At 54.3% G+C, this 26,254-nt stretch overlaps 7 protein-coding genes across 7 annotated transcripts; 3 read left to right on the top strand and 4 right to left on the bottom strand.

The window, feature by feature from the left end:
* Nucleotides 1-1,123: 1,123 nt before the first annotated feature.
* Nucleotides 1,124-1,708, top strand: J4E79_004134 (uncharacterized protein; the record flags this gene model as incomplete). Its single annotated transcript, XM_049353024.1, has 1 exon — nt 1,124-1,708. The coding sequence occupies one exon, from the start codon at nt 1,124-1,126 to the stop codon at nt 1,706-1,708; it is 585 nt and encodes a 194-aa protein (XP_049212403.1).
* A 1,117-nt stretch (nt 1,709-2,825) lies between these two features.
* J4E79_004133 (uncharacterized protein) lies at nt 2,826-4,804 on the top strand (the record flags this gene model as incomplete). The annotated part of the gene is made up of 2 exons (XM_049353023.1): nt 2,826-3,232; nt 3,280-4,804. The coding sequence occupies 2 exons, from the start codon at nt 2,826-2,828 to the stop codon at nt 4,802-4,804; spliced, it is 1,932 nt and encodes a 643-aa protein (XP_049212402.1).
* Nucleotides 4,805-6,917: 2,113 nt separating this feature from the next.
* J4E79_004132 (uncharacterized protein) lies at nt 6,918-11,105 on the bottom strand (the record flags this gene model as incomplete). The annotated part of the gene is made up of 2 exons (XM_049353022.1): nt 6,918-8,089; nt 8,192-11,105. The coding sequence occupies 2 exons, from the start codon at nt 11,103-11,105 to the stop codon at nt 6,918-6,920; spliced, it is 4,086 nt and encodes a 1,361-aa protein (XP_049212401.1).
* A 652-nt stretch (nt 11,106-11,757) lies between these two features.
* On the bottom strand, nt 11,758-13,470 carry J4E79_004131 (uncharacterized protein; the record flags this gene model as incomplete). The annotated part of the gene is made up of 2 exons (XM_049353021.1): nt 11,758-12,694; nt 12,746-13,470. 2 exons carry the CDS (start codon nt 13,468-13,470, stop codon nt 11,758-11,760), a joined length of 1,662 nt encoding a protein of 553 aa, XP_049212400.1.
* Nucleotides 13,471-14,518: 1,048 nt separating this feature from the next.
* Nucleotides 14,519-19,999, bottom strand: J4E79_004130 (uncharacterized protein; the record flags this gene model as incomplete). The annotated part of the gene is made up of 1 exon (XM_049353020.1): nt 14,519-19,999. One exon carries the CDS (start codon nt 19,997-19,999, stop codon nt 14,519-14,521), a length of 5,481 nt encoding a protein of 1,826 aa, XP_049212399.1.
* Nucleotides 20,000-20,839: 840 nt separating this feature from the next.
* J4E79_004129 (uncharacterized protein) lies at nt 20,840-24,803 on the top strand (the record flags this gene model as incomplete). Its single annotated transcript, XM_049353019.1, has 2 exons — nt 20,840-22,745; nt 22,792-24,803. 2 exons carry the CDS (start codon nt 20,840-20,842, stop codon nt 24,801-24,803), a joined length of 3,918 nt encoding a protein of 1,305 aa, XP_049212398.1.
* Nucleotides 24,804-25,042: 239 nt separating this feature from the next.
* On the bottom strand, nt 25,043-25,937 carry J4E79_004128 (uncharacterized protein; the record flags this gene model as incomplete). The annotated part of the gene is made up of 2 exons (XM_049353018.1): nt 25,043-25,627; nt 25,698-25,937. 2 exons carry the CDS (start codon nt 25,935-25,937, stop codon nt 25,043-25,045), a joined length of 825 nt encoding a protein of 274 aa, XP_049212397.1.
* Between the last annotated feature and the right edge of the window lie 317 nt (nt 25,938-26,254).

Raw genomic sequence — 26,254 nt, 5'->3', positions numbered from 1 at the left:
AATGAAATTGAACCTGGCACGCCGCCATGTCGAGCGCGAAACACTGGGCGTTCTCATGTTGAGCGTCGTATGCCGCTTCACATACACGCGTTCACATATTCCCAGCCTGAGTCTTCACGCAGTCTGCTTCTTCTTCCATGCGGGTGGATTGGGTGCTCGATCGATCAATCGTCATCTTACTCCATGATCCTACACTAAGACGTTCTAGCCTATGCGACTTCACTACTAGCTTTCGGCTTCACCACGTCGCTGTCTGCTTATTAGCCGTTCACCGATTGGTGCGCATCCGCCGTGCCTTGCATTCCCATAGACTATTCCAAGCTCCACCCGCATTCATCTAGATGACTGCGTCTCTGTGAGTATGCTAGATAACAAAAAGCGCCACTGATGGCTGTTATTCGTGTGAGTATAGCCACGCTACATTCTGATTGACCCTCGCGAAGGGCGTACCTTGGAGTGGAGTAGCTATTCGCAGCAACAAAGCCTTGGAAGTGTAGACCAAGGCACCTATCTTTCAGGATCGGCTAAAGAAAAAGCAACGACCGAAACTGTGTTCCATCCGAGCCTAGACAGTTCCTTACATCATATTCAGGGCGCTGAGGTATGCGCCGCCCAATTAGGCAATCCGACCAACCAGAACCCATACCCCCGTCTCCACAGACAGCGCTGAAAACACCTCTGCGGGACGAAAAATCTGCAGTTACCGCCGGATGACTCGGAGACGCTTTGTTCTGCCCTGAATGTATCAGTGTATGATTGGTGTGCCTGGCAGGCCTGTTGGGCCTTGGCGGCTCATACTTGTTCGGTAACGGATGTAGGTATGATAAAGAGCTGGACTACGCCGTGGGCCCACTTTGAATTCCCATGTGTTTAAAGTCGACGTTCACCCTCTTTTGTTCTTGATCTACACACACTCCTTGTCACATCACAGTCAAGCTTCGACAGCTTTATCACATTCTTTCCAAACTTCCCTCTCTTGTTCAATTGACGGTCTGGACCTCCACTCATTCATCACTCCATCAACAACACACAGTCTCTATAAAGAAACTTCGCCACACTCCCTTGTGTCGCCAACAAAGAACATCTTCAAACAACACCGTTACAGACCCTCTCAATCAACAACATGCTTTCCAAATTCACCTTCGCCATCGCGGCACTCCAGGCTAGTCTTGCCCTTGCTGGCAACGCCATCATCGCCAACCGCTGCAGCTACGACATCTGGGTCTGGTCGATCTCTACCGGTCACAGCGTGCCCGCAGCGGTCCGCATCCCTTCGCGTACCACCCACAGCGAGCCCTACACTGGTACCAGCACTTCCATGAAGGTCAGCAAGACCGAGAACCTCCTCGCAGGCCACCACACGCAATTCGAATACTCCATCGCCGCCGATCAGCTCTGGTACGACATCTCTTTCGTCGACTGCGCCAATGGCGAGTCTGCGTCCAACTGCCCCGGCCACGACGAGGGCCTCGCCATGGATGCCAGCGACGACAGCTGCGGCAAGATCGACTGCGAAGCTGGAACATACTGCCCTTCGCAGATCTACTACGTCGACCAGCCCTTGAAGAAGCTTCAGATCGCCGAGCCCGTCTTCATGTGCCCCAAGACCCTGGGCACCAGCCCCGACCTGTACATGAAGGTCTGCTCTGGTGAGGAACAGATCAAGAGGAGCGTTGCTGGACGCATGCAGATCAACGGCGAGGCTTAGATAGCCCTGGTGCCGCGCACTTTACGATTACTTCTCCAGCTCTTTTTATGATTACTTCTTACGTTCTTTATACATAAACTAGGGATGGGATATGGGATATACCTTGGGTTACGATTTGGTTACGACTTTGGATGATTCAATGAAACACGTTACGCTTCTACGAAATCTTGATTGACACATTTGCTGTGTGTATTGTTTATAGTGAGGATTGAGATGGCGATATATCTTGACGTCGGCTCTGCATCGTTCGTCGTGGTAACGGGCGCTTACTGATACCAGGGCTGTGCCTGTCGCATTCGTGGCGGGGACGCGTCGCACGATACGAGTTGCACATTTGATTTTGGCCGAGTTGTGCCAGGTGGTGCGCTCCGGGGCTGCTGCCAGGCCATGACCATGGGGATAAGCGAGTCCGTTAGCGCGAAGACCACGTCATGCTTTTTCGTGCCCAACTTCATCTCAGCCCCCATTATGGTGATGTTTCATCGAGTGAGTATGATTGCAGAGAAACGCACGATACAGTGTAAGCTTTGGGGAGGAGTATTTGATGGTTCGAGTCTAGATCTCCTGTATGCGCCAACCGGGTGACAGAGCCGCGCGTCAGGGGCGCAGAGGAAGACGAATACCGATGCGCTCCACCAGATACTCTTCAACTCGGTCTTGTCATTGAACTTCGAAACATTACCCGATACTGCGGTACCTGATGCCTGTTACGACTCGACTGAGCTTAGTCGACGACCGCAGATCAGTCTCCAGTTACCCCACATCTGCACCGAACGAACAGATCTACCCCGAACCTTTGTCCTCTCAAACGCCACTTACCATTCGGGCTAGCAGTAACGCTCAACATGGCTGGTGGCTGCATTCGCTCGACATGCATATGATTAGTAGTATCAGCAGACGGGGCAACTTGCATCCGCGGGCAGATAATCAGTCTCGTTGCGAGCCTACTGAAGCGATGGTGGAGTGGGGAAGCTGTTGCGAGAGGGGTTGCCGCGGCTACATCGACCTGTATTTCTTTAGACGTCTACCATACGATTGTTGATGTACTGGGCTCCTTAAGCAAACCCAAAACCTGGACTAAAGTGACAGCATCGAATTTCCTCCACCTAAACGCAAAATGACGACGAAAGGTCCGATCGCAGCAGCTCCGATAGCTGAGGTACCTCTTACCGAGGCAGAGGCTCCCAAGTCTACTGTCGATATCAAGACCGGAGAGATAGCAAACAAAGACGAGCTGCCTTTTGACCCGGCAGCGCTCCAAGCAAAGTACCTTCAAGAGCGTGATCGACGTTTAGCACGAGACGAAGGTGTAGAGCAATATATACTCCTCGATGGCAGCTTATCACACTACTTGGACGATCCTTGGGTCGAGCCGGGGTTTCAGCGCGAGCCTATTGAAGAAGAGACGGAGGTGGTAATCATCGGTGGTGGTTACGGTGCTCAGGTCTGCGCCGTGCGGTTGATTGAGGCTGGCATCACAGACTTTAGGATCATCGAGAAGGCTGGGGACTTTGGTGGAACATGGTATGTTTTGTTGAACAGCATGCTATCCATTTACTAACAACCAGGAGGTACTGGAATAGGTATCCCGGAGCGCAATGCGACATCGAATCCTACATCTACATGCCCCTGCTAGAAGAAGTCGGATACATGCCTACGGAGAAGTATGCTCGTGCCAAAGAGCTTCTTAGACACTCGCGTATGATTGGCGAAAAGTACGATCTTTACTCGCGTGCTCTCTTCCAGACCGAGAGCAAGGAGATGCGATGGAATGAAGAAGAGGGAAAATGGACTACGCACACAGCGCGCGGTGACAAGATCAAGTCACGATTCGTGATCCCCGCCGCTGGTCCTCTTCATCGACCCAAATTTCCCGGCTTGAAAGGCATTGAAGACTTCAAAGGCCATTCATTCCACTCCTCGCGCTGGGACTATGCCTACACGGGCGGCGACCCATCGGGGAACTTGCACAAACTCAAAGACAAGCGCGTGGGTATTATCGGTACAGGCGCGACAGCCGTTCAGATTGTGCCTCATCTGGGTGAGTGGGCAAAGCAGCTCTACGTCTTCCAACGTACGCCCTCTTCGATCGACGTTCGTGGCAATCGCCCGACGGACGAGGCATGGGCACAATCGCTCCAGAAAGGATGGCAGAAGAAGCGCATGGACAACTTTGACAACATCGTCAACGGCGGCTACGAGAAAGAAGACATGGTATCCGATCGATGGACAGACATCATCCGGTCTCTAATCACCGCCGGCATCGACCCAAACAACCCCGTCGAAGCTGCAGCTAAGCGACAAATCGCAGACTTCAAGAAGATGAACGCTATCCGCGATCGAACCGACGAGATTGTGAAAGACAAAGAAACAGCCGACGCTCTGAAACCATGGTACAACCAATTCTGCAAGCGCCCCTGCTTCCACGATGAGTACCTACCGACCTTCAACCGTCCCAACGTCACGCTTGTCGATACCAAAGGCAAAGGTGTTGACCACCTCACCCCCAACGGCGTCGTAGCCAACGGGCAAGAATACGAACTCGACTGCCTCGTATACGCCACTGGCTTTGAACTCGCAAACGAATGGTCGCACAAAACCGGCATCGAGATCTACGGCCGCGACAATCAGACCATAACCGAGAAGTGGGCTGATGGTGCACAGACACTGCATGCATGGGGCACGCGCAACTTCCCCAACTGCCTCTTCGTCCAGATCGTGCACGCGGCTCTTACGCCGAACTTCATGCACGTCACCAACGAGCAAGCGATTCATTATGCGTACATCATCTCCGAGTGTAAGAAACGCGGAATCAGGACGGTGGAGCCGATGCAAGATGCGGAGGAGGCATGGACAAAGACGATTGTCGATGGGACGGCGATCCGGGGTGACTTCTTGAAGGAGTGCACGCCCGGGTACTACAACAACGAGGGCAAAGATAGTGAGAGGGAGAAGAGAAACGCGACGTTTGGATATGGAAGTCCGGCGTTTATCAAGATCTTAAATGATTGGAGGAAGGAGGGTGCGATGAAGGGCGTGGATGTTACGTACGCCAAGGACGAGGCGGCCGATGCGCTGGCTAGGAGTCGTATGTGAATTGTCCTATCGGGAAGTCTTCCTTACTCATGAATTCTACTCTCGCATTTCAAAAAACCATGTTCGAATTTATGATGAGAATTGGGCTTTCGAAAACACTAACATGAAATCATTCTCCGAATTCTTCGCTCATGTACTCAAAACCTCATGGATGTCGTTCATGCCTCACTTATGGACATATTTATCTTACAGCACATTCCTTTGGGCCTACCAATATCCTAGAATATCAAAACCACAAACACATGTCCATCAAAAACTCTGGCGGCCGGAATCATGTCTCACAAGGCGTGCGAAAAGTGTACATTCGACTGGCGATTTTGAAAATGGAGGACGAAACTTCCGCTCATCACTTCTCGGCTTCGCTATCACACTGAAAAGCGCAGACCTTTCTTGGTATGACCAGCGTCGCTGCGCATCATAGCCGCTACAACGACAAGTATATTAAGCCGCATTGCTCGCTCTATCACCCTTGTACACTCATACTCTCAAGTACCATTTACCAAAACAATCGAGGGGCTCAATCATGGAGACCACCAGCGTCAAAAACGAAGATATCCTGGACTATGTTCGCCGCGCTCGACTCCACTCTTCTCTGCAAAACTCTCGGGAAAAAGACGCAGGACTCAAAAGGCTCAAGACTTCTCTCATATCGACTTCTCCCTCTTTCCAGATACATATACTGCACACTGGCGTGTTCCGACCACACCATCCCCAGCGCACACCATCTACTCAAATCGACTTCGGTATATCACATGTTGTGCCGTTCCGGACTTCTCTCGATATAAAAGCAGCCTTTCCACGCACTCTTCCTCCTCACTTTTTCACCATACCACTGGCGATTTACTCCAAAATTCAATGACCAGATAACCATGGGTGGTGTCTTCCAAAAATCGATTCACCATTTTGCGATGTGATCGCTCCTACGCCTTCCTCTATAAAACTCGGAGAACCCCTCACAAAAGATTGTTGATCGTGTGCGATGGGCCTTTGCTTCCTCCCAACTTCAAAATATCTTGGATCGCTTCGTCTGCAAAACGCAAGAGCGCCAAGGACATGAACGCTGGACCTCAAACTGACAGACTATTGGTACATGTGTGAGAGCGGGCCTTTGCAAGCAAAAAAATGAACACCGGATTCGTTCTTTGCATGCTGCTCGCTGCGTCCACTTTGAACAACACACCATTCCGGGTATGACCGCCTCGGCACAGCGCAGCGAGAAAGCTGATATAAAAGCTTTTGCTGTCTTGCTGCTCTCCATCCTTCTTTACATCTACTTCTTCCCGCATTACCAAAACGCCTGGTAGGAGACGCTATGAAGAGAACCTCGCCTCCTCTCTTTCCCCAATACCAAAAGTGCACCTCAGCAGCAGTTATGGAGAACGTCTCCCTCCTCCTTTCGCCCAATTCCTGAAACTAAAGGCTGGGCTTTCCATGAAAAGACCTCGCCTTTCCATTCCCTGATATACAAAAAAATTGAAGACGCGTTCACTGCATGGAGAAGATCTCGCCCTCCCCTCTTCTATAAACACCAAAACACAAGCCAGCCAGTATACATGGAGAGAGTTCTGCCTCTCCTCCTCTGGAAAATCAACAGCGACTCACTTCATGAGACGCAGCGTCACAGCAAAAGAAAACTATTAACAGGACCCCGATGTGCCGGGTCGTCTGCGAGCAGGTTCACATTACCATCTTGCCAATCGAGATCTAAAAAAGCCATCCCAACCTGGAGTCATGTCTCTGCGTTCTTCTCCGAGTCCAAAAGCGTGCTCACGCTTTCGCATGTTCTTCTGCGGGGAGAAAAACACCACATAGCCGCCTACCATGACGAGCCGTCGTCTGGAATCGAGTTAATGTCGTAAAGGGAGTGAGGCGCATAGTCCCTGTATGGTGATGATGCGCTCCATCATCACTCGATATTAGCACATGTGAAAAGGAGGAGGACTAGATTGAGTAATGTAACATGGGGTATCATTCATCGCCAGCGCCGCTCAATGTGCGCGAAAGCTTTTTCCCACCATTCCGCTTTTCACTTCCATAATGTAATATACACGTATCCATCTGCACTTCCTCTGCAAAGTCTCTTCCCGACGGCCAACTTCCTCAATGTCAGTCCCTACAACGGCGGACTCTCCGGCCGATCAATAGCCAAAGAGAGGTAGTAATCGGTCAGCGCATTCATCTCGTCGCCGTGATTCGTATCGAAGTCATCCTGCCGATCTGCATGAGCTTCTTCGCCCCACCTCTTCAACGCTGGGACATCCAACTGCATGTGCCTGTTGTGAGCATACGGCTGCTGAACGCACTCATAGCCGAGGACGCCAATGTCCCAGACTCCAGCACACGAGTCGCAAATGAGCGTTGTAGTAGCCGGCGCGATGGGGTTGACGGATCCGCAACGGAAGCAAGCAAAAGAACAGCGCTCACATAGAACAACGTCGCTGTTGTCTGTCGTAGACGGACGGGCAGGGCGGGCACAGTACGTGCACTTCGATTTGCCGGGTATAATGGCGCCTTTAGTGTCGATGGCCTTCCATTGCCGACGCAGTTCATCTGGGATACGGTCTGCGCTTCGTCCCGAATCGCCGACGTCCTCGCTCGTGACTTTATTGAGGTCGTCCTTGCAGGCAGGGATGTCACACTGAGGGCCTCGCGACGTTGTAAGACCGAGCTGGAACTGCATTGCTTGCTCGCGGAGGGATGGCGCATCGACACCCTCATCGAATGGACCAGCGTAGTTCACACCTTGAACGACTTGTCGGATTGGTAGACTTCCCATAGGCGCGACTTGTAGTTGCTGCGTCTGCAGTAGATAGTTGCCTTCAGTAATACCGGACTCGGGTGCTAGACGAGTGATATCGCCAGCCTCGTCCTGAATGTCGTCTTGCTCATCGTCCTGGTACGGCATATAACGTAGCCTGTCTGCATCCTTGATAGAGGTATCGTCCCTGCCGACTTCAAGTACGTTAATAGAGCCGTTCACTTCTCCAACGACAAGTTTACTGTAATCAGGACTAAATGCAGCAGACATGATACCGGAATCTGTGGTGACCAAATCCTTGATGAAGGTGTTCTCTTCCGCGCGCGTAACGTCCCAAACCTTCACCACACCGTCGGATGAACCTGAGTAAAGCCGAGTGGCATTCTCGCCCCACGATAAAAACCGTATGCCGGTGTCTGTAATCTCATGCTTAATTCCTTCTTGGAGGGGCATTAGGGAGCTGCCGTGAGAGAGGACGCGTAGAGGGTCATCTGGCATACGCGCATCCCAGACATAGACCTTTCCGTCTGTACAGCCAGCTGCGATGAGTCGCTCGTCATGTGGGCACCAAATTACATCATTCATATCCAGAGCTTTGCACTCAAACTCCAAGGGACAGGTGAACTTACTGTCATCTCTTATGTCGTAGAGGCGGACAGTTGAGCGGGTACCGCGGTTGACAGTGGAACCTGTTGCTACGCAGCCAGCAGCAAACAGTGGCATGCTGGAGCGGTTCGGATTGAAAGTGACGTCGAAGATGTTCTTGTTGGATCCATGAATGTTGTACGGGGTGCGCGTTTCGACATCCCACAAGCAGAGATCGCCAGTCATATCAAGGCCTGTATCCTTCAAATTGGCACCGAAGCCTGCAAGAAGAAGCCCGCCACATGTTGGTTCGAATTGAAGAGCAGAAGGGAGAATTCTCAGATCTGCACGCGCGACAGCCTTGTTTGAGTGAAAGCGCGATTTGGTAAAGTTCCGTGGCTCGGCTTCGTCTATCTTGAGTACCCTGATAGCCTTCTCATTGAAGACCTTCGCTGCCGTTGCTATGACATCGGATTTCACAGGGTTGACTGACAAGATGTCGATTTGGTCTTTCACGTTGAGCTTCGCAACTAGCACTGGCTGTGTTGCCTCTGAGTCTGTTCTCCAAATACCGATATGTCCGTCGTAACCCGACGAGTACATATACGGACTGGTGTTCGAGAACGCTACCGAGCTGACTGTAGTGTAAAGCTTTGGGTCTTGGGAGGCGAACATAGCATGGCTTGAGTTCGCGCCGGTCTCGGTCTTCTCGCGAATCTTATAATGCTCTGCTAATTCATGGATTGTGCCATGCACGGCACTACCGAAGAGGAGGTTGTTCGGTCGATTGTACTGCATCGAGTCTGGGTCGTCAACAGCGACAGCACCAGCAGCAAAGTGCTCACCGTCCGGCGCCCATGCAACAGTGTGGATGTCGCTTGAGGCGCCCGTCCAGCAAGCTGTCGGTCCCATGGTATCCATATACTTGTTCTTGACCTGGTAGGTAAGCGGATTTGACGCACTATGCCAGCCTCTTCTGGATTGGAGGCCTAGTTCACGTTGACGGAGTATCGATGTTGTGGACTGCTTCTGGGTCGATTGCATCTCTGTGTCAGGTCGCGCAGCTGCAAGCCTCTGTATTTGCGGTACTTCTGCAACATCGCCGGCTAATGCATCTTGTATAAAGGCTTGGATGCTGCTCCGATCGCGGCAGGGCAAACGATGAAGGAGGCTTTCGATCAGTCGAAGGATCTGCGGTTCTGTAAAGGCATTCAAGTTTTCGCGCAGCTGCCTTCCTTTTGTGCGGTGCCGTGATATTTTGGGTATGGTTCTTCTCGTTAATGCAATAGCCTTCTCTACCGAAGCGATCTCGTCTGGGCTAAAATCGACATGTACTAGAGTTCCTTGCCAATCGCGACTAGACAACTGGTCCCAGTCCCCAGCAGGCGGGTTTTGTACCGACAGGCGTTGCGAAGTGCTGAGATATGGCACTTTCTTGGTCGTTTCCTTGCGCGACTTCGTACGTCGGAGACTCAATCCTATTTCAGCATCATCTGCATTGAAATGAACGTCTACCGGCTCGTTCTCGACGGCGATCGCCTTACTAGGCAGAGGAATGTCGTCCTCTGGAGACGTCTCTGACCGAGCGTGACCAAAATCGTCCGCGAAGGCTTCGTAGTTGTCTTCCATGAACTCCTCTTCGATCCCAGCTGCCGGAACACCCCGCTGCTTCGGCCATGTGTAATTGACTCGCTGTGTCCTGCGGGATCGCTCTCGCCGAGGTGCAGAGTCACCCCCTGAGGAGTAATCGTGTTCGATGGTCGGTTGAACTGGTAGGTGTTTGGGGACTGCCTGCTCCTGGCGTTTAGGTTGGTGAGGTTGCGAAGCAGACAGGTTGTTCCTCGGCCCTCTGGATGGAGCGATGGTACTACGGATGACGTTCCAGTCAACAGTCGCTTCTGCAGCCCACCGAGGGGGTAGTATTAACGTGGAGGGATCCTGAGATCGGTCTCTCTTGTTGAGGAAGGTTGAATACCGAGACTGAAGTGCTGCGTATGGACGGTGCGGCATGTCCTTGTTATACTCTGCCGTGATTTGCGCCCATGTGTACTGCTTGACCTCCTTCAGAAAGATGAGGTAGTTGTCTTGGGCCGTATCGAACGGATTCATGGTTTTCTTGCGTCCAGTGGAAGGTGGCGGTGCAGGTACATCCGTGCCCTTTGGGAGAGTGGATGAGTGAAATGCAGCGACTGCTGGTCCGAGACCGTGGTGGACGTTTTCGCTCTTTACCTTGTCCGATGGCTGCTGCGGCACAGAGTCTGCTGAGGACGAGACATCGGACATGACGCTATCTCCATCTTCATCTGGAATCTGCTCCTTCGCAGGGCCCGCGAAGTAGTTCGGCCTTGACGGGACGTTACCTGCACCTGGCGAAGGGCGGCTGCGCGGTCTTCCTGGGCCTCTAGTTGGCATGCCCGCACTCGCTCCATTGTATGCAGTCGCTTCACGGGATTGTTGTTGTCGAATGGCCGGTGCCTGTGACATTCGCGGTGTCTCTCGTGTCGGTGGTGCTGCACTGACTGGACCTGAGCTGCTACCTGGCCGGCGACCTATGTGAAGCGCGCGTGGACTGGATGTCCTGACACCGTTGAGCATAGGCGCAGCATTCGTCTTTAGCGCCTTGTTGATATCCTGAACGGATGGAGCTTTGTTGGCATTGGTAGCGCTGGGCTTCGGTGTGGCACTTGGAGGAGGTACTGCCGCACGGGATTCCGCTGCCCAGGCGTTGAGCTTGTACTTGCCCAGTGTCGCGGCTTGCGCTGCCGGCGGTATCCCTCTGCTTGGGGTCGGCTTCTTTGCAGGTGGTGTTGACGATCTGGAGGCGCCGTCGGATGTCTTGATTCTTTTTGCTGCCCGCGAGTCGCTTGCCCCGTTGCCCGACTGGCCTGGAACCGGCACGTAAGTGTTGGGCGCCAGGCCAAGGCGTCCCATACTCGCCGTATTTGTCGCTTTCGGCATGGTTCCAGGTAGCGGAGGATATGGGTTTACGTGTGCAGGCGCGGGTCGCGTCGTGGGAGGAGGTAGTCGCGATGAGGGCGGTTGAGGCAAGGGCGCGCTCATGGAGAGGTGAGGGTGAATCGGTGTGGGAGTCGCCAAGGGCAACGAGGACAGCGGGCCCTCGTCGCTTTTCGCATCGTCGTCATCGTAGGTGAGGTCGACTATGGAATGTCGCCAGTCGCTGCACATGTTAGTCGACTTCTTCATCCTGCCACAGCACACGTGCAACTATGAGAGATTTCACGATATGACAAGAGAGCATCACTACTGAGAGAAGCACTCACCTCATTTCCATCAGTCTCAGCGGCAGGCAACACGTCCATGGGAGAGATGGTGCTTGTCGCGTTGAGTGCTTTGCGACCAACCGTGGATCGCGTAACCGCGTACCCCCGCTAGCCGTGGCTTAGCGTCCTGTGGCGTCACCCTTCACCTTAGAGCGGAAACCTACCGTCTTTTTCACTACAACTCGAACAAGTCTCACCGCAACGCTCTAGAATTCTAAGACACATGCAAACAAGAAGGACTTCATGGAGTTTTAATTAAATAGGTAGTCTGGCATATCAAACAATCTCGAAGTAGTGGACATCAACGTCAATTACATCCCATCCCCCACTCAATACACCTTATCGTGCTCTACACCCTTATCCATATCCCCCTTGCCCTCAATATCCTGCCGACTATCCTGCACCGCCAACCCCGCAACAACAGTCTCCTCCCCAGGCTCAGCATCCGTTGGCACAGGCGGGCCCGAAAACTCCTTCCTACCACTAATGAAATACCACGCCACACTAATCGCCGCGAAGCCCGCGAATACCACACTGGCATAGTTCATGGTAGCGGGCTCAACAGGCAAACTGACCGGCATACAGAAAAGCACAACAGCGAGGCAGATCCACGCAATCATAGCGACGTTGATGGCGTAGCCGAAGCGGCCGAGCGAGAAGGACGAGTGCTTGACTGCTCTGCGGCCGCGGAGTACGGAGATGAGGATGGGCATGCCGTATGAGGTGGAGAGGCAGATTGTAGCGACGCCGGTGAAGGAGTTGAATGCGGCTGAGGAGCCGAAGTAGATGAGGCCGAGGAGGCAGTCGACGACTGTAGAGAGGACGAGCGCCATAAGGGGGATGTCGAAGCGTTTGTCAACCTTGGCCCAGAGTCGCGAACCGGGGATAGCGCCGTCGCGAGCAAACGCATAGGTGCAGCGTGATGCAGCGGTCAGAGCGCCTGTGCCAGCGAAGAAGAGGATGCCGAGGATGAGGAAGAGGAGGCCAAAACCGCCGCCTGCACTGCCGGTCACGGTCTTGAAGAGCAGGCCGATGGGTTGGCCGTTCGCGACGTCGAGGAGGAGTTGTACGTCAGGAAGGACGAAGAGAATGGGGATCAAGTAGATGACTCCTGTGACACCGGCTGCTGCGACGGAGAGAACAATGGCTTTGGGGACTTCGCGGGAAGGGTTCGAGACTTCTTCGCACATGGCAGCGACCATGCCGTAGCCAGTTAGTGTGTACGCAGCTTGCAGGAGACCGACGAAGAAAGCCCATCCTGATGGCCTATCAAAGCGTTAGTCCAATTATTCCATATTCCATGCCTTGACAACATACCATCCACTCTGACTAGCATCATAATGCGCAAACACAAACTCCGCATCCCTCTTCGTATCCGCCATAGTCAACAACACAACCATGATAACCACCACACTAGTCGCCGTCCAATAAATACAAATCTTATTGATCAGATCGAGATGCTTCGCCCCAAAGATATTAATCGCCATGCAAATCAGCATGACCGCCCAAAACGCAAGAACAGTCTGCCATTCATTCGGCACAAAGTCCTCATTCCAAAGCGTAATAGCTGATAAGATGAGCTGACCGCCGGAGAAATTGATCGAAAGCGTAACCGTCCAGTTTCCAACCAAGGTCAACCAGCCGGTTACCCACGACGCGATGGGCGCCCATTCGCGCGTGGAGAGCATAGCGGACCAGTAGTACACGCCGCCGGCTGTAGGGTAAACAGCGCAGATCTCAGCGAGGGACGCAGCGATGGCGAGCGAGATGAGGGAGACGAGGATCCAACCATAGAGCACAGTCACCGATTGCCCGTCCGTAAGCGTAATGTAGAGTGTTGTCGAGAGACCGAATGGAACGGCCATGATGGCAAACGACATGCCGAGGACGCTCAGCATGCTCAGATTCCGTGGGAGTTCAGATTGGTAACCCATTTTCGCCAGGGCAGCGTCGGCGCCCGGGTCGTTGATCGAAGCCCGTCTTCGTGTGGCATCCTGTCCTCCTCCGGCTCCGCCCTCGGTGACGGAAACGCTCTTCGCCATGATTGCCTCGTTGTCCAGGTGTCCCACGATCGATTCAGAAAATCAACTCTTACTGCGCTTCGAATCCTAGCGCTGCGATGGGAAATGCGACGACCTAGAAACACCGTATCGTGATGTCGCAACCTCGGAAACCGTCCAGTATAAGAACAAAACAAACACCGCGATAACAGCGCGGCAGCAGGGCTATAGCATCAGTCAACAGGATAAGGAACACGAAAACCCAAGATAAAAAAGATGACCACGCGAGCGCCGCCGAATTCCCCGCAGCTGGCTCAAGCCCACCAAAGGGCTAGACTGACTAATACTAATCCTAGCGGTCTTGGGAGCTGGGAAGCTGCGAATGCGACGCTGCAATCGTTCGCTCCACAGCACGAGTCGGAGTCGGGGAGATAGGCGTCGACAGGGCTGGCTAGCTAGCTGTGCTGATATGGCACCGAGAAACTACCCACCCAACAACATACATACACCACACATCAAGTAAGCGACAACGATAAGACTCCTTCGAACATCCTGCACGATAGCCATGCGCGCCGCGCGTGTAACCATCGCCAGACCCTGGCGATACCGACCACGCGAAAGCGCATGTCACCGATCAACTAGCCGGACAATGCGTCATCTCCGTAATCGGGTGTGTTTGCCGTTCTTGTGGGGTCGACCACCGCCAGCCCAATCGGCCCCCAGTGGGCCCCAGCCAACAACAGCTCCGAGCAAAAGGCCGTTCTTCGTATCTTTTGTGGAGGGAGGAAAGTGGACAGGCTGGGGCCGCCCCCCGGTGTGGGACCACGACACGTTTATCACGATTGCAATACTGAAGCGGTGGTGCGCAAGGTAAGATAGAGTACGACAATAATATAATAGTACAATTGTGTTAACCCGAGAAATGGGCTCGGGATGCGAGACTAATGCATTTACTCCTTCTAATGCAGGAACACCTGTATGCCGCGCCCGAATCCTTCATAACAACCATGCTATTCATCCCTGGCATGTGCGTCCTGATAACGGTCATCTATCTCCGTTTGCCATATCTTGATCGTTTCCCGTAACATTTTTACTTGGCCATGACATCGACATAGCGTCCACCCTTCTTCTTCTTGCCCGCAGGGCCCTTCCTCGCCTGAGGTGCGCCGAGCAAATCGTCAATACTACTAGCATTGCTCATACCAGTGCCCGGTCGTGATGGCGGTCCGGATGCTGCACCGAAGCTGGGTCTAGCCAGCGTAGGTGGCTTGGGTCCAGCGAAACCCTCTTCGTCGGATTCTGGGATGCCGGGTGTAGATGCGCGGGAGCCTGCCACACCCATTGGCGGCGGCAGCGACGACGAGCGGGGGTTGGAGGTAGGTGGACGCAGTGCACCTGCGCCGGGAGGACCCATAGGCGGTGTGGGTGCGGCGCTACCTGAGGCACTTCGAGCTCCGCCGCCGGGAGGTCCAGCACGTGGAGGTGGTGGTGTTGCAGCGGGCTTACCCGTGTCTGCCGCGCCGCCCTTCTTGTTTACCCACTTGCCAAGATCTGTGTCGTAGTAGAAACTGCTCTCTTCTCCCAGCTTGGCCTTGATGGGACCGGGACCGGCGTTGGGATCTTTCTTAAACCACCCAGACAGCCATCCTCCCTTCTTTGCTGCTGTGGCTTCTTTGTCGCGTTGAGCGTCTGCTTCGGCGGCTTTGCGGAATGCCTCGTCTGCTTTTTTGTCTGCGTCTGATTTGGAGCTGCTGCCTCCACTAATCTTCAAGGCCGAGGCGCGGGCAGCGAGGTCGTCATCGTCGTCAAGATCCATGAAAGACTTCTTCTTTGATATCTGCTTGTCTTCTTCCTTGTCATCCTCATCCGGATTGTACGGCTGGTACGCAGGAGGCTCAAAGGTGGATGACGAAGGTCCATATCGATCGTAGGTGAGCTCGTTTGCTGTCGGCTCATCTGAGTTCGCTTGAGGCTGATAGCCACCAAATGCAGGGGCCAGGGAAGGCTCTCCGACAGGTGGTGTGGGCATATAAGGACTACCGAAAGATGGTTGAGCTGGGCTGTACTCCGGGCGAAGGGGTGAGTACGACTGTGCCTTGGCTGCCGTGCGTGCACTCGGTGGGCTCAGTTGATTTTGAGTTGGGCTGTACACGTTTGACGTGGGTGTCATAGGCATGTAGGTGTCAGATGCTGCGCGCACGCCGAAGCTGTCGTTCGATTCCATCGATGGCCGACCTTGAGGCTCATAACGAGATCGTTGCTGCTCCGAAGATGACCTTGGCGCGTACGCGTTCGATGGTGCATACCTTGAGTTGCCGGGGACAGGTGGTTGCGTTGGCGCGCCATAGCCAGACATTGCACCATAGAGATCCGTGCTCGATTGTGAGGGCGTGAGGGATGGGCTATTACCAGCGATCTTAGCGAAAGGTCCGTCTGGCCCACCAGACTTGTTGGCTGTGTTGTCCTCGTCGTCTCCTGCAATGAAGCTGTTGAACTTGGATAGAAGCGAGCTTCCAACCTTGTCCATGCTAGGCTTCGAGATCCACGATGACGATCCATCCTTCGGAGACTGCGACAGTCGCTTGCTCAGATCGTCAAGACTGGCGATGAAAGCAGCGTTGTAGTATAGCGAGACTTGAGTTGTAGCCTTCATTGCCGCCGCAATGGCATCGCAATATGCCTGTGCGTCGGTCCGGTACCCATTCTCGGCGAGTTGATACGCGTGTGCAAGTTTGTAGTTTTGCAAATGTGGAATGACATACGAGCCGCTCGGTGATGACAGCGACAGGGCGAACTCGTACACTTCGGTCAGCAATATTGGCTCCATCTCGACACCCATCTCCAGAGGGTTGAGACGATGATCAGCGCTGATCAGAACAAGATCAGCCTGCGGATCATCGACTCCGCTGACTTTCAAAACCGAACGCGCCATGATGAAGCACACATGTGCAGCTTCAATGCGACCGTATTGAGCCAGAAGCCTTCCAAGCGAGAGTAGCGCTGATGCGTCACCTTCGCTGCGGTTGTTTAGAATCAGCGCAACTGTCTCGCGCCACTTGTCTAGACCCTGGAGTGCGTTCTGGGTTGCGCCGACACCATCAGCGCTGACCATCTGGAATCCGGCACGAGCCGAAGCAGGTACCAGTTCGTCAATACAGTCCTCGTGGTTACCAGCAAAGACTTCGTACAATACAGCCAGCGCCTGGTTGTTGCGTCCGGCCTTCTTGACTTCTTTCCGAACGAATTCTTGGACTACCTGCTTCCATATGTCCTTGCTGAGAGTAGAAGACAGCAGCATCGCATGGCCCCATAAGCGCTGGTCGACAGCATGCCAGACAGCCTTCTCGCGATCACCCTTGACAAGCATGCCCTGCAAATCTTCAACAGCACGGGGATCGATGGGCTCTGCCTGCAGGTTGGAGGTGTTAGACCTTGAACGTCCGACAATGTCCGCTGCTGTCGAGTATGAACCGGCTTCGTCAGATGTTTCGTCACCTGGAGGTAGTAGCAGCTTCTTGACAGCGGCTTCTGCAGGAGTACCCTCCAATTTGCCATCGTTATCGACTAGTGCTTGCATGAGTTTCCAGAGGAGAATGCGATCATCCACACGCTTCAGCTCGTCTTCGCTCATAGTGTGTTCGAGTCCTGGCTCCTTAGACTGGGTCTCAAGCGCTTCGACTTTACGGCCAAGCCATGCTGACACATCCTTCTTCTTGCCCTTGGCCTTGAGGGGACCAGGGAACTTGGCAACGTCTTCTGGCAGAGGGAGAACCTCCTTGACACTCTGGATGCGAATCTCACCAGGGCTACTCTTCATCATCGGCGCTGATCCGCCACCTCCGTAGCGAGGAATCTGCTTAGGGAAGCTCGTGACAACATTGCCTCCTAGGCCCCATGTGAACACAGGATGACCCTTCCATCTTTCGAGTGGGTCTGCCGAGCGCTCGTCTTCGGGGACAATGAAGTCGTAGTTGACTGACGCCTGTCGACGATGGGGGATGACGTTGACCGAGCTTGAAGCAGTAGGCCGGCCGCCGTAGACTGAAGACGAAGGCATCATACTGTATGCAGGCTGCTTCATAGTCGCTGTTGGAGATTGTGAGTGAGAGCGTTGTGGGACGGCCGGCTGGGCTGGCTGGTATCTTGGTGCATAGCCATCGGTCTTCCGTGGTGAGCCGACTGCTGATGAAGGTGTACTCCTTAGAGGTGGCGTCTCTGACCGTCCAGTAGGCGGCCTCGAACTCAGAATTGGCTCCTGCTCTTCAATCTCGCTAACCTCACCCAGTGGGCTTCTGAATGGTGGACGGGGCATTCCATCAGCCGATTGCGTGACCTGATGGTTTGGAGGATATTGAGCATTGTTTTCGGGGGCTTGTTCCTGCTGATGAGGCATGCTATGAAAGGCTAGCGGGCTGGAAGTACGGGGCGCGAAAGGCTGTGAAGGAGTCCGGGTCAAGTTGTTATGCGGCTCGGACTGATAACGAGCATGAGGCTGTCCTGGCGGAGGCGCGGGCGAGTATCGCGGGTTCGCCGCTGGTGCACTTGGGGGTGCAGGAGAGTACCGTGAGTTGGCAGCTGGTCCTGACGGAGGTGGAGCGGGAGAGTATCTGCTCGTGGAAGGAGGCGCTTGCACTGGCTGAGGAACGGGAAGACTGTTTGTTCGCGCAGGTACCGATGGCTGAGTAGGGAACATGGCCAACTGTTCTGGTTGCCTGAACGGAGGAGGAGTAGCGACTTTGGCAGCATCTGGGATGAACTCATTCCGTAAGGACGAGGTTGAAGCGGTGCGCTCCTTTGGAGGAAGTTGCGGGGGAGGATGGCTGACTGGAGGTTGAACAGGCATATTCGGTTGCGGGGTGTAGCGTCCAGATGGGCGAGGCTTGGAAGCAACAGGCAGTTCGGCGAAGAAATCACTCGATGGTGATTTTGCTGTGACCGCGGGTTTTGGAGGTGCAGCCGGTGGTGGCATGCCGGTCATCTGAGACCGCATGGAGTGGCCTGATGAGGGTGGAGACAGACTAGCAACTGACATGCTCGACGACAATGGCGGCCGCGGAGGCCCCGCGTTCGAAGACCTACTGCTAGTTCGCGGGGGTGGTGGAGTTGGCTGTACAGCAGACACTGTTGTTCGAGGAGCTGGTCGCTTTCGGGTGGTTACGATGTCTTCCGGCAGATCATATGGCGAGGCATAACCTCCTTTCGACTTGTCTACGAAACTTTGCGCTGAACTCGCCATTGGTGGTCGAGGTGGTTGCTGCTGCTGTTGCTGTTGGAAAGCCATATTCCGTCCAAAGCCATCATAAGCTGGTGCCACCGCGGGCTGCGACTGAGGGGCATATGGGTTCGCTGCCGGGGCAAGTGCGGGTGCGACTGCAGGAGTTTGAGGAGCATATCGGCTTGCAGTTCCTGAAGGAGCGGCTTGCGTGGGTTGCTGTGCGGGTGCTGGCGCTTCATCATCGAGGAAGCCTTCGTCGTCGCTCAACTCGATGACGGGTGCTTCTTCTTGGTCAGGCAAGAAGTCGTCGTCCAGGTCAAGATCCAGATCCCACTCGTTCTTTTCGGGAGCTTTTGTTTCGGCCTGTACCACATGTGCGCCAGGACTTTGGTCTACCGCCTGCGCAGGTTCGATCTGCTGGCTCGCGCCTAAACCAAAGAAGTCTTCCTGCTCTTCCGAATTACCCCAGTCGATGTCGGCTCCGGTATTCCCGCCTACTGTGGTATTTCCGATAGTGTCGTCTCCGACAGTCGTACCAACAGCCTCCGCCACGGGTGTCTCCAGAGGAGGTTCTTGTGGTTTCCCACCAAGATCGAAGGGGTCGTCGCCGGACGCGCCCCATTCATCGGCCTCCGTGTCTGCTACCAAGGGCACTTTGACACTATCCGTCATAGCATCCTCCAGAGCTGTAGTCTCTCCTTGGTGCTCGTAATTCTCCTCGGGATGCTGTTCGGGTTCCACCTCTTCTTCTGAACTTTCCTCTGAGCTTTCTTCCCGTTGTATCTGCGCTGCAGGTCGCGAGTCTTCGCTCTCATCTTCGGAGTCAGAGTCTTCCTCTTCACTTGATTCGGCTTTTGCTGGTGTCGCTTGTGATTCGGTAACATTGAGTGCCTGCGTGGCACTAACTAGATCTTCATCGTCGGCACCGTCTGCTCCACCCTCCAGGGGCTCGAGAGGTTGAGGTGCTTCTGCGCTTGGTGGCGCTTGTATTGTGTCGTCGCGCGCAGTAGACTCGTCGGTCTCTGCTTCTTCGGGCGCGGGCTTGGCTGCCTGTACTGGTGCGAGTGGTGCAGCTACTGCAGGTCTTGAAGGAGTCTCCTCGTCCTCGCTCTCTTCTTCTGATTCTTCATCATCGTCCTCCTCATCCGCCTCCTCACTGTCATCCTCTTCCTCGTCGTCTTCTTCTGACGACTCTGGTTTGGTTTGTGCGAACTGATTCGTGGGTTTCGCGCTAGGTGGTGCACTCGATTCCTTCTCGTTGCGCAGTGCGGGATTCCATGATGCGTTCGAGGCTGTGGAGGGGGTGGGAGGCGCGCCACCGTAGGCGTAGGAAAAGTTGGGGCCGTCTTCGTCCATTATGGAATAATTAGGTAATTCAAAGGGTATCTACAAGTACTGCACAGGCAGTCAGCACTGGAATTGGGGGTCTGTGGCCAGAGGGTTGGGCCTCGGTCGGGGTGGTGAAGCGAGGTCTGACATGCCACGGTAGACGCCTCGTGGGACAAAATATGCAAACCGAGGAGAATTATGCAGGAGAGAGGAGTTTGTGTAGACGCAAGTGCATATGACTGAGCGTGAAAGGAAGTCGCAACGGTGACTTGAACGCGACCCGTAAGAGGCGTAATCGCCATCCCTTTCTACGTCAGAGACGGAGAACATGGCTACGTACCTCTAGAGAAGCAGAAGAGCATGGGCTCTGCGTGTCGCACAACTGCGAAAGACGCGATCTTCGTCCAGGAAGGCAGCGAGAATCAAATGTCGGAGGCGATCCCCGGGCGCATCGTAGGTAATGTGGCAGGAAGGGTGGGAAAGCGATCTGGCCAGCTGTTCCTGCGCCCAAGGTTGGACATTGAAACGGCCCGCCGCGGCAACCCTGTCCTCGAGCCACAGCCCTGCGCCTGCGCCACACAGCCCAGAGTGACGCGACGTCGAGACACATATTGATGGACTCTACAATTCACATACCGCCCTTCCCTCTGCGACGCCTAACATTCTCAGGGCATACGTCATATACCATCGACACGGCCCAAACAGCGCTCGGCCGCCGAAACAAAACGTCGAGTCGCCCAGACAGCCCATTCAGACACCCCCGAAACGCCGCGGACCCCCGAAGGCAACCCTCGCAGCCATAACCACACCCAGCCCGTCGCACATGAGGCGGAACTAGCCAGCACCCTCTTCGTCCGCCCATGAGCCATGGCCGCTCCCCACCAGTACCACCAGCCGAATGCGCCAGACGACGACTCGGACCTAGAGCTCGACCTAGAGGAGCTGGACCCTCTGGCCTCTCGCTCCCAGTCCGCCGCTACACCACCACGGCGCCAGTCCAAGGAGCAACGGCGGCCATACCATGAGCTGGGCGCGAGGATACCGCTGCGGAATCTCAGAGTTGGCAGGCTGCGCGCGAGCAAGAAGAAGGAAGAGCCGGAAGAGGACGACCTAAGAGGGCTGCTGGACGACGATGAAGGGTCCAAGAGAGACTCTGCTGGCAGTTATGGCCAGTCGGGCGACGACGACTCGCCGCTCTTGCCTGAACAGCACACACCACGGAGAAGACGGCAACCACCACCGAGCGCTCTTTCCCGTCTGGGCTCCAACATGCGCCTGCCCAGCTTCCTATCACGCCAGAACAACGCACCCATACAGTTAGGCGACGACGCAGGAGAGTCGGATGCCGACGAGGAGCACGATCCGACCACCCAGCGCACCATCTTCGTCGGCCAGCTTCAGACCTCGAGATTCCCCGCGAACGCCGTGTCGAATGCCAAGTACACCCCGTGGAGTTTCCTTCCACGCACCCTCTACAATGAGTTCTCCTTCTTCATCAACATGTACTTTCTGCTCGTCGCCCTATCGCAGGTTATACCCGTCCTCCGAATCGGCTACCTGTCGACATACATCGCACCGCTGGCATTCGTCTTAACGATAACACTGAGTAAAGAGGCTATGGACGATATTGCTCGACGGCGGAGAGATGCAGAAGCAAACTCGGAGGGTTACACCGTTTTGAAGTTTGAGGAGAACAGCCTCGGGAACGGCGTCGCGCCCGGAAAGAACTCGCAGAGGAAGAAGCGCCTGAGGAAGCAGCCCAAGGACGAGGGTCGGTTGGCAGAGATTGACGACGAGGAGCAGCGACTTTCGGGCAAGGGCTTGGCGACATGCACCTACTGGGAAGTCGTGAAACCCTCTCGGAGCCTCAGGGTTGGAGACGTTGTGAAACTCGGCAAGGACCAGCGAGTGCCTGCCGACATGGTGCTCCTCAAGAGCTACTCCAGCGAGAATGCAGCACCTATTGAAGATGACACCAAGGCGGAAAGTTCATCGGCTGCGCTTATTGATGGCATGGACACTGGCGGCACGGCTAAGGTTGACAGTGCCACAGCATCTGGGACCTCGGGAGAAGCCTTCATCCGAACAGATCAGTTGGACGGTGAAACCGACTGGAAGCTGCGCTTGACTTCGCCACTTACACAGAATCTGGATATTGGCGAGTACACCCGGCTCCGCGTCGTGGCCGGCAAACCGGACAAGAAGGTCAATGAATTCTACGGAACCGTTGAACTGCCGCCCAAGACGCAACGACATTATGACCCTCATGATAACGAAGAAACGTCATCCCCCGACGAAGTGCAGTCGGCACCCTTGAGCATCGACAACACCATCTGGGCGAATACTGTCGTTGCATCAAGCTGCAGTCTACTGGCTGTGGTCGTATACACCGGCCCACAAACTCGTCAAGCGCTTTCTACATCGCCTTCAAGATCCAAGACTGGTCTGCTTGAATTAGAGATAAACTCTCTGACCAAGTGGCTATGTATCTTCACCCTCTCGCTCTCTTTCATCCTAGTGGCACTCGCGCGATTCCAGGTCATCGAAGGCCGGCAATGGTGGGCCTCAATGCTGAGATTCCTTATTCTGTTCTCCACTATTGTCCCAGTAGGTCTGCGTGTCAATCTCGATATGGGCAAGTCGGTCTATGCATGGTTCATACAGCATGATGAAAGCATCAAAGGCACTATCGTTCGGACTAGCACAATACCAGAAGACTTAGGTCGCATTGAGTACCTGTTGAGCGACAAAACAGGTACTCTGACACAGAATGGTATGTTCAACCAAGTATTAATCCCGACACTACTAACAGTACGTAGAGATGGTCATGAAGAAGATTCACGTCGGCACAGTCTCCTACGCAAACGAGGCTATGGACGAGGTATCATCATACGTTCACCAGTGCTTCACACCACCCGCCGGAGAAGCCCCATCGCTTGTCACGCCTTCTTCTGCATACATCGCACCTCTCACCTCAGCCACTCGTACGCGACGAGAGATTGGATCCCGGGTCCGCGATGTTGTGCTAGCCCTAGCCCTCTGCCATAACGTAACGCCGACAACGGAAGAAGAGAATGGGGAGACCGTGACTACATACCAAGCCTCATCTCCCGATGAGATTGCCATTGTCAGATGGACCGAGGCTGTTGGCTTGAAGCTCTTGTCTCGTGACCGCGAATCCATGACCCTCCTATCGTGCGACAGCGGGAATACTGTCGTGAAAGTGCGCATCCTGAATGTCTTTCCATTCACATCAGAAGGCAAGCGCATGGGTATCGTTGTGAAGTTTTATCAGGGTCCGGCATCATCACCTACTGATGATGGTAGCGAGATATGGTTCTACCAGAAGGGTGCCGACACTGTCATGACCTCCATTGTTGCCGCGAACGACTGGCTCGACGAAGAGACAGCCAACATGGCCCGGGAAGGTCTCCGAACACTGGTCGTCGGCCGCAAGAAGCTCTCCGCGCAGATCTACCAAGACTTCTCCACCAAGCATGCGCAGGCCTCGCTTGCCCTCAACAACCGTGATGCCGCCGTCGCCAACGTCGTAAAAGAGTATCTAGAGAACGACCTGGAACTTCTCGGTGTCACCGGTGTCGAAGACAAGCTACAAAAAGACGTCAAACCCTCCCTCGAACTCCTCCGCAACGCAGGTATCAAAATTTGGATGTTGACAGGCGACAAGGTAGAAACAGCTCGCTGCGTAGCCGTCTCCTCCAAACTCGTAGCCCGCGGCCAATATGTCCACACCATCGCCAAGCTAAAGCGCAAAGACCTCGCTTCTTCCTCCCTCGACTTCCTCCGCGGAAAACTAGACGCCTGCCTCCTCATCGACGGCGAATCCCTCGCGCTATTCCTCCAACACTTCCGCCAAGAATTCATCACCGTCGCCGTGCAACTCCCCACTGTCGTAGCCTGCCGGTGCTCACCCACCCAAAAGGCCGACGTCGCACGCCTCATCCGCGAGTTCACGAAGAAGCGCGTATGCTGCATCGGCGACGGCGGCAACGACGTCTCCATGATCCAAGCCGCAGACGTAGGCGTCGGCATCGTAGGAAAAGAGGGCCGCCAAGCCTCTCTCGCAGCCGACTTCTCCATTGAGCAATTCTGCTACCTCGTCAAACTGCTCGTCTGGCACGGCCGCAACAGCTACAAGCGCTCCGCCAAACTAAGTCAATTCGTCATTCACCGCGGTCTCATCATCAGCATCTGCCAAACCGTCTTCTCCATCGCCAGCAGCTTTGAGCCCAACGCTCTGTACAAAGACTTCTTGCTCGTCGGCTACAGCACGATTTACACCATGATGCCAGTGTTCTCTCTCGTGCTCGATCGCGATGTCGACGAGAGCGTCGCGAACCTCTACCCGGAACTGTACGCTGAACTCAAAACAGGACGTAGTCTGAGTTACAAATCTTTCTTCATATGGGTTGCAGTCTCTGTCTACCAGGGCTCCATCATACAAGGTCTCTCTCAGCTCCTCATCGGCGTGGGTACATCCACAACACCGCCTGCGGCGCCTGACCCCACCTTCCTCAAGATGGTCAGCGTCAGTTTCTCCGTGCTTATCGTTAATGAGCTTGTTATGGTGGCTATGGAGGTGACGACGTGGCACTGGATCATGATTGCTAGTATCGTGGGTACGGCGGCGATTTACTTTGGTTCTGTGCCGTTTTTGACGGAGTACTTTGATCTTGAGTACGTGGGCAGTGTGGCGTTTTGGTGGAAGTTTGCGGTTATTGCGGCGATTAGTCTTGTGCCACCTTATGCGGTTAAGTTGTTGAGGAGGACGCTTAAGCCGCCGAGTTATAGGAAGGTGCAGGGTGTGTAGGGGTATGCATAGCGGGAGTTTGGGTCTGGGGATGAGCAGAATTTATTCTTATCCTTCGTTGTCTGCTTTTCCATGTGTTACATACATTGAGTTCCTTGGTGGTGCTGCTATCTGCTTCGTTGATCAGACACTGTATTGCTCCAATAGGTGAGGTCGACCCTTCATCCCAGTCCAAATCTGCCATGCAGTCCCGCTGCCTAATCGTTTCGCGTCCAAGGCGTGCCCATCATCTCCAGTCCTTAGCCAATCTTTTGCAGAGTACCCGATCCCTTCTTCGCCCTCGGAACCCACAAGTCCTTCCTCAGTCCCCACTCGACCCTGCGAATACCGTCACTCTCGATATCCATGACGCCAGAATCTGAGACCCAAGCCATAGTTTCCCGGTCATGAACGGAGTCGCCGATAGTAGAACGGCAGGGGGGGAAGCACGACACGCGTGGTGCTTCTGAGTCCAAGAGCCTCCATGCTTTCGATATATGCTGCTTAATTGGGGACATGACGTCATAGATGCCATAGCAGCGGGCGTAGAGATGAAGACGTTCGAGTGAGGAGAAGTTCTCGAGACGCTCGCCCTGGTAACGTACCCCGGTTGTGGTAAGCATGAGGTGCGCGAGTTTCTTGATGACGTCGTTCGGTAGTAGAGTCATCAAGACTAGTACTTTGGTAGCTTCAGGACTCGTGTAGTAAACTTTGAGTATAGCCACAGGCGCTTGCTGGGAGATGGCTCGATCTGAGAGGAGAAGTACATCGTGTGAAAAGTTGATGTAAATCTTGAAGCTGGTGGTATGGCCTGGCTCCTGTCTGCCGTCGAATCGTGCCTTCACCTATACATTGACGAGGATGTCAGCGCGTCAACGTCCCAAACAAGTTACTAATACTGGGCAAAACACGTACAGTAGTCCACTGCCCGCCGCCGGCTTCAGCAGCTTCACATCGTGCTTCGCGGCTGACCTCGAAAAGAGTAGGGTAACGGCGAGACACAGCGACGCCCACCTGGGGGCCGGCTTTGTAGTTGCGTAGCTCGATAATGCGATGGCGTCCCTTCAAGTCGGTGTAGTCGTCCTCGAGTGCGACGTGCCAGATACGAAAGCGCAGTTCGGCGGGCAGGTTGGAGAAGAGGTGAAATGTAGTCATCATGGCTGCGTTCAGCCTTGCGCTCGGAATTGATCGTGGAGCACTTGAAGGGTTGGAAGTAAGGAAGGCGGGGAACTCTAGGTAAATACAAACGTAAAGCCTGGGCTTGGCACTCACAGTTGCCTGTTACAGTGAGCTATGACGTAAGCACGTGGCAGAGATATCGTTCAGGGGATCAGACAGACGCGCATGGACGGGTCGTCCCGGCTAGCCTCAGTGTGATGTGTTACAACGGGGCATTGGTAAGTGAGAAGAAAAGCGAATGAGTTCCGGACGTCTGAGTTAGAGCTATTACTATTATTGGATTGGAAAAACTG

Source organism: Alternaria viburni (genome assembly GCF_023758015.1).
Source record: "Alternaria viburni strain BMP 2772 chromosome Unknown scaffold_7, whole genome shotgun sequence".
Lineage (NCBI taxonomy): Eukaryota > Fungi > Ascomycota > Dothideomycetes > Pleosporales > Pleosporaceae > Alternaria > Alternaria viburni.
Note: the sequence above shows the minus strand (reverse complement) of the source record. Positions and strands in the feature narration are given on the sequence as shown.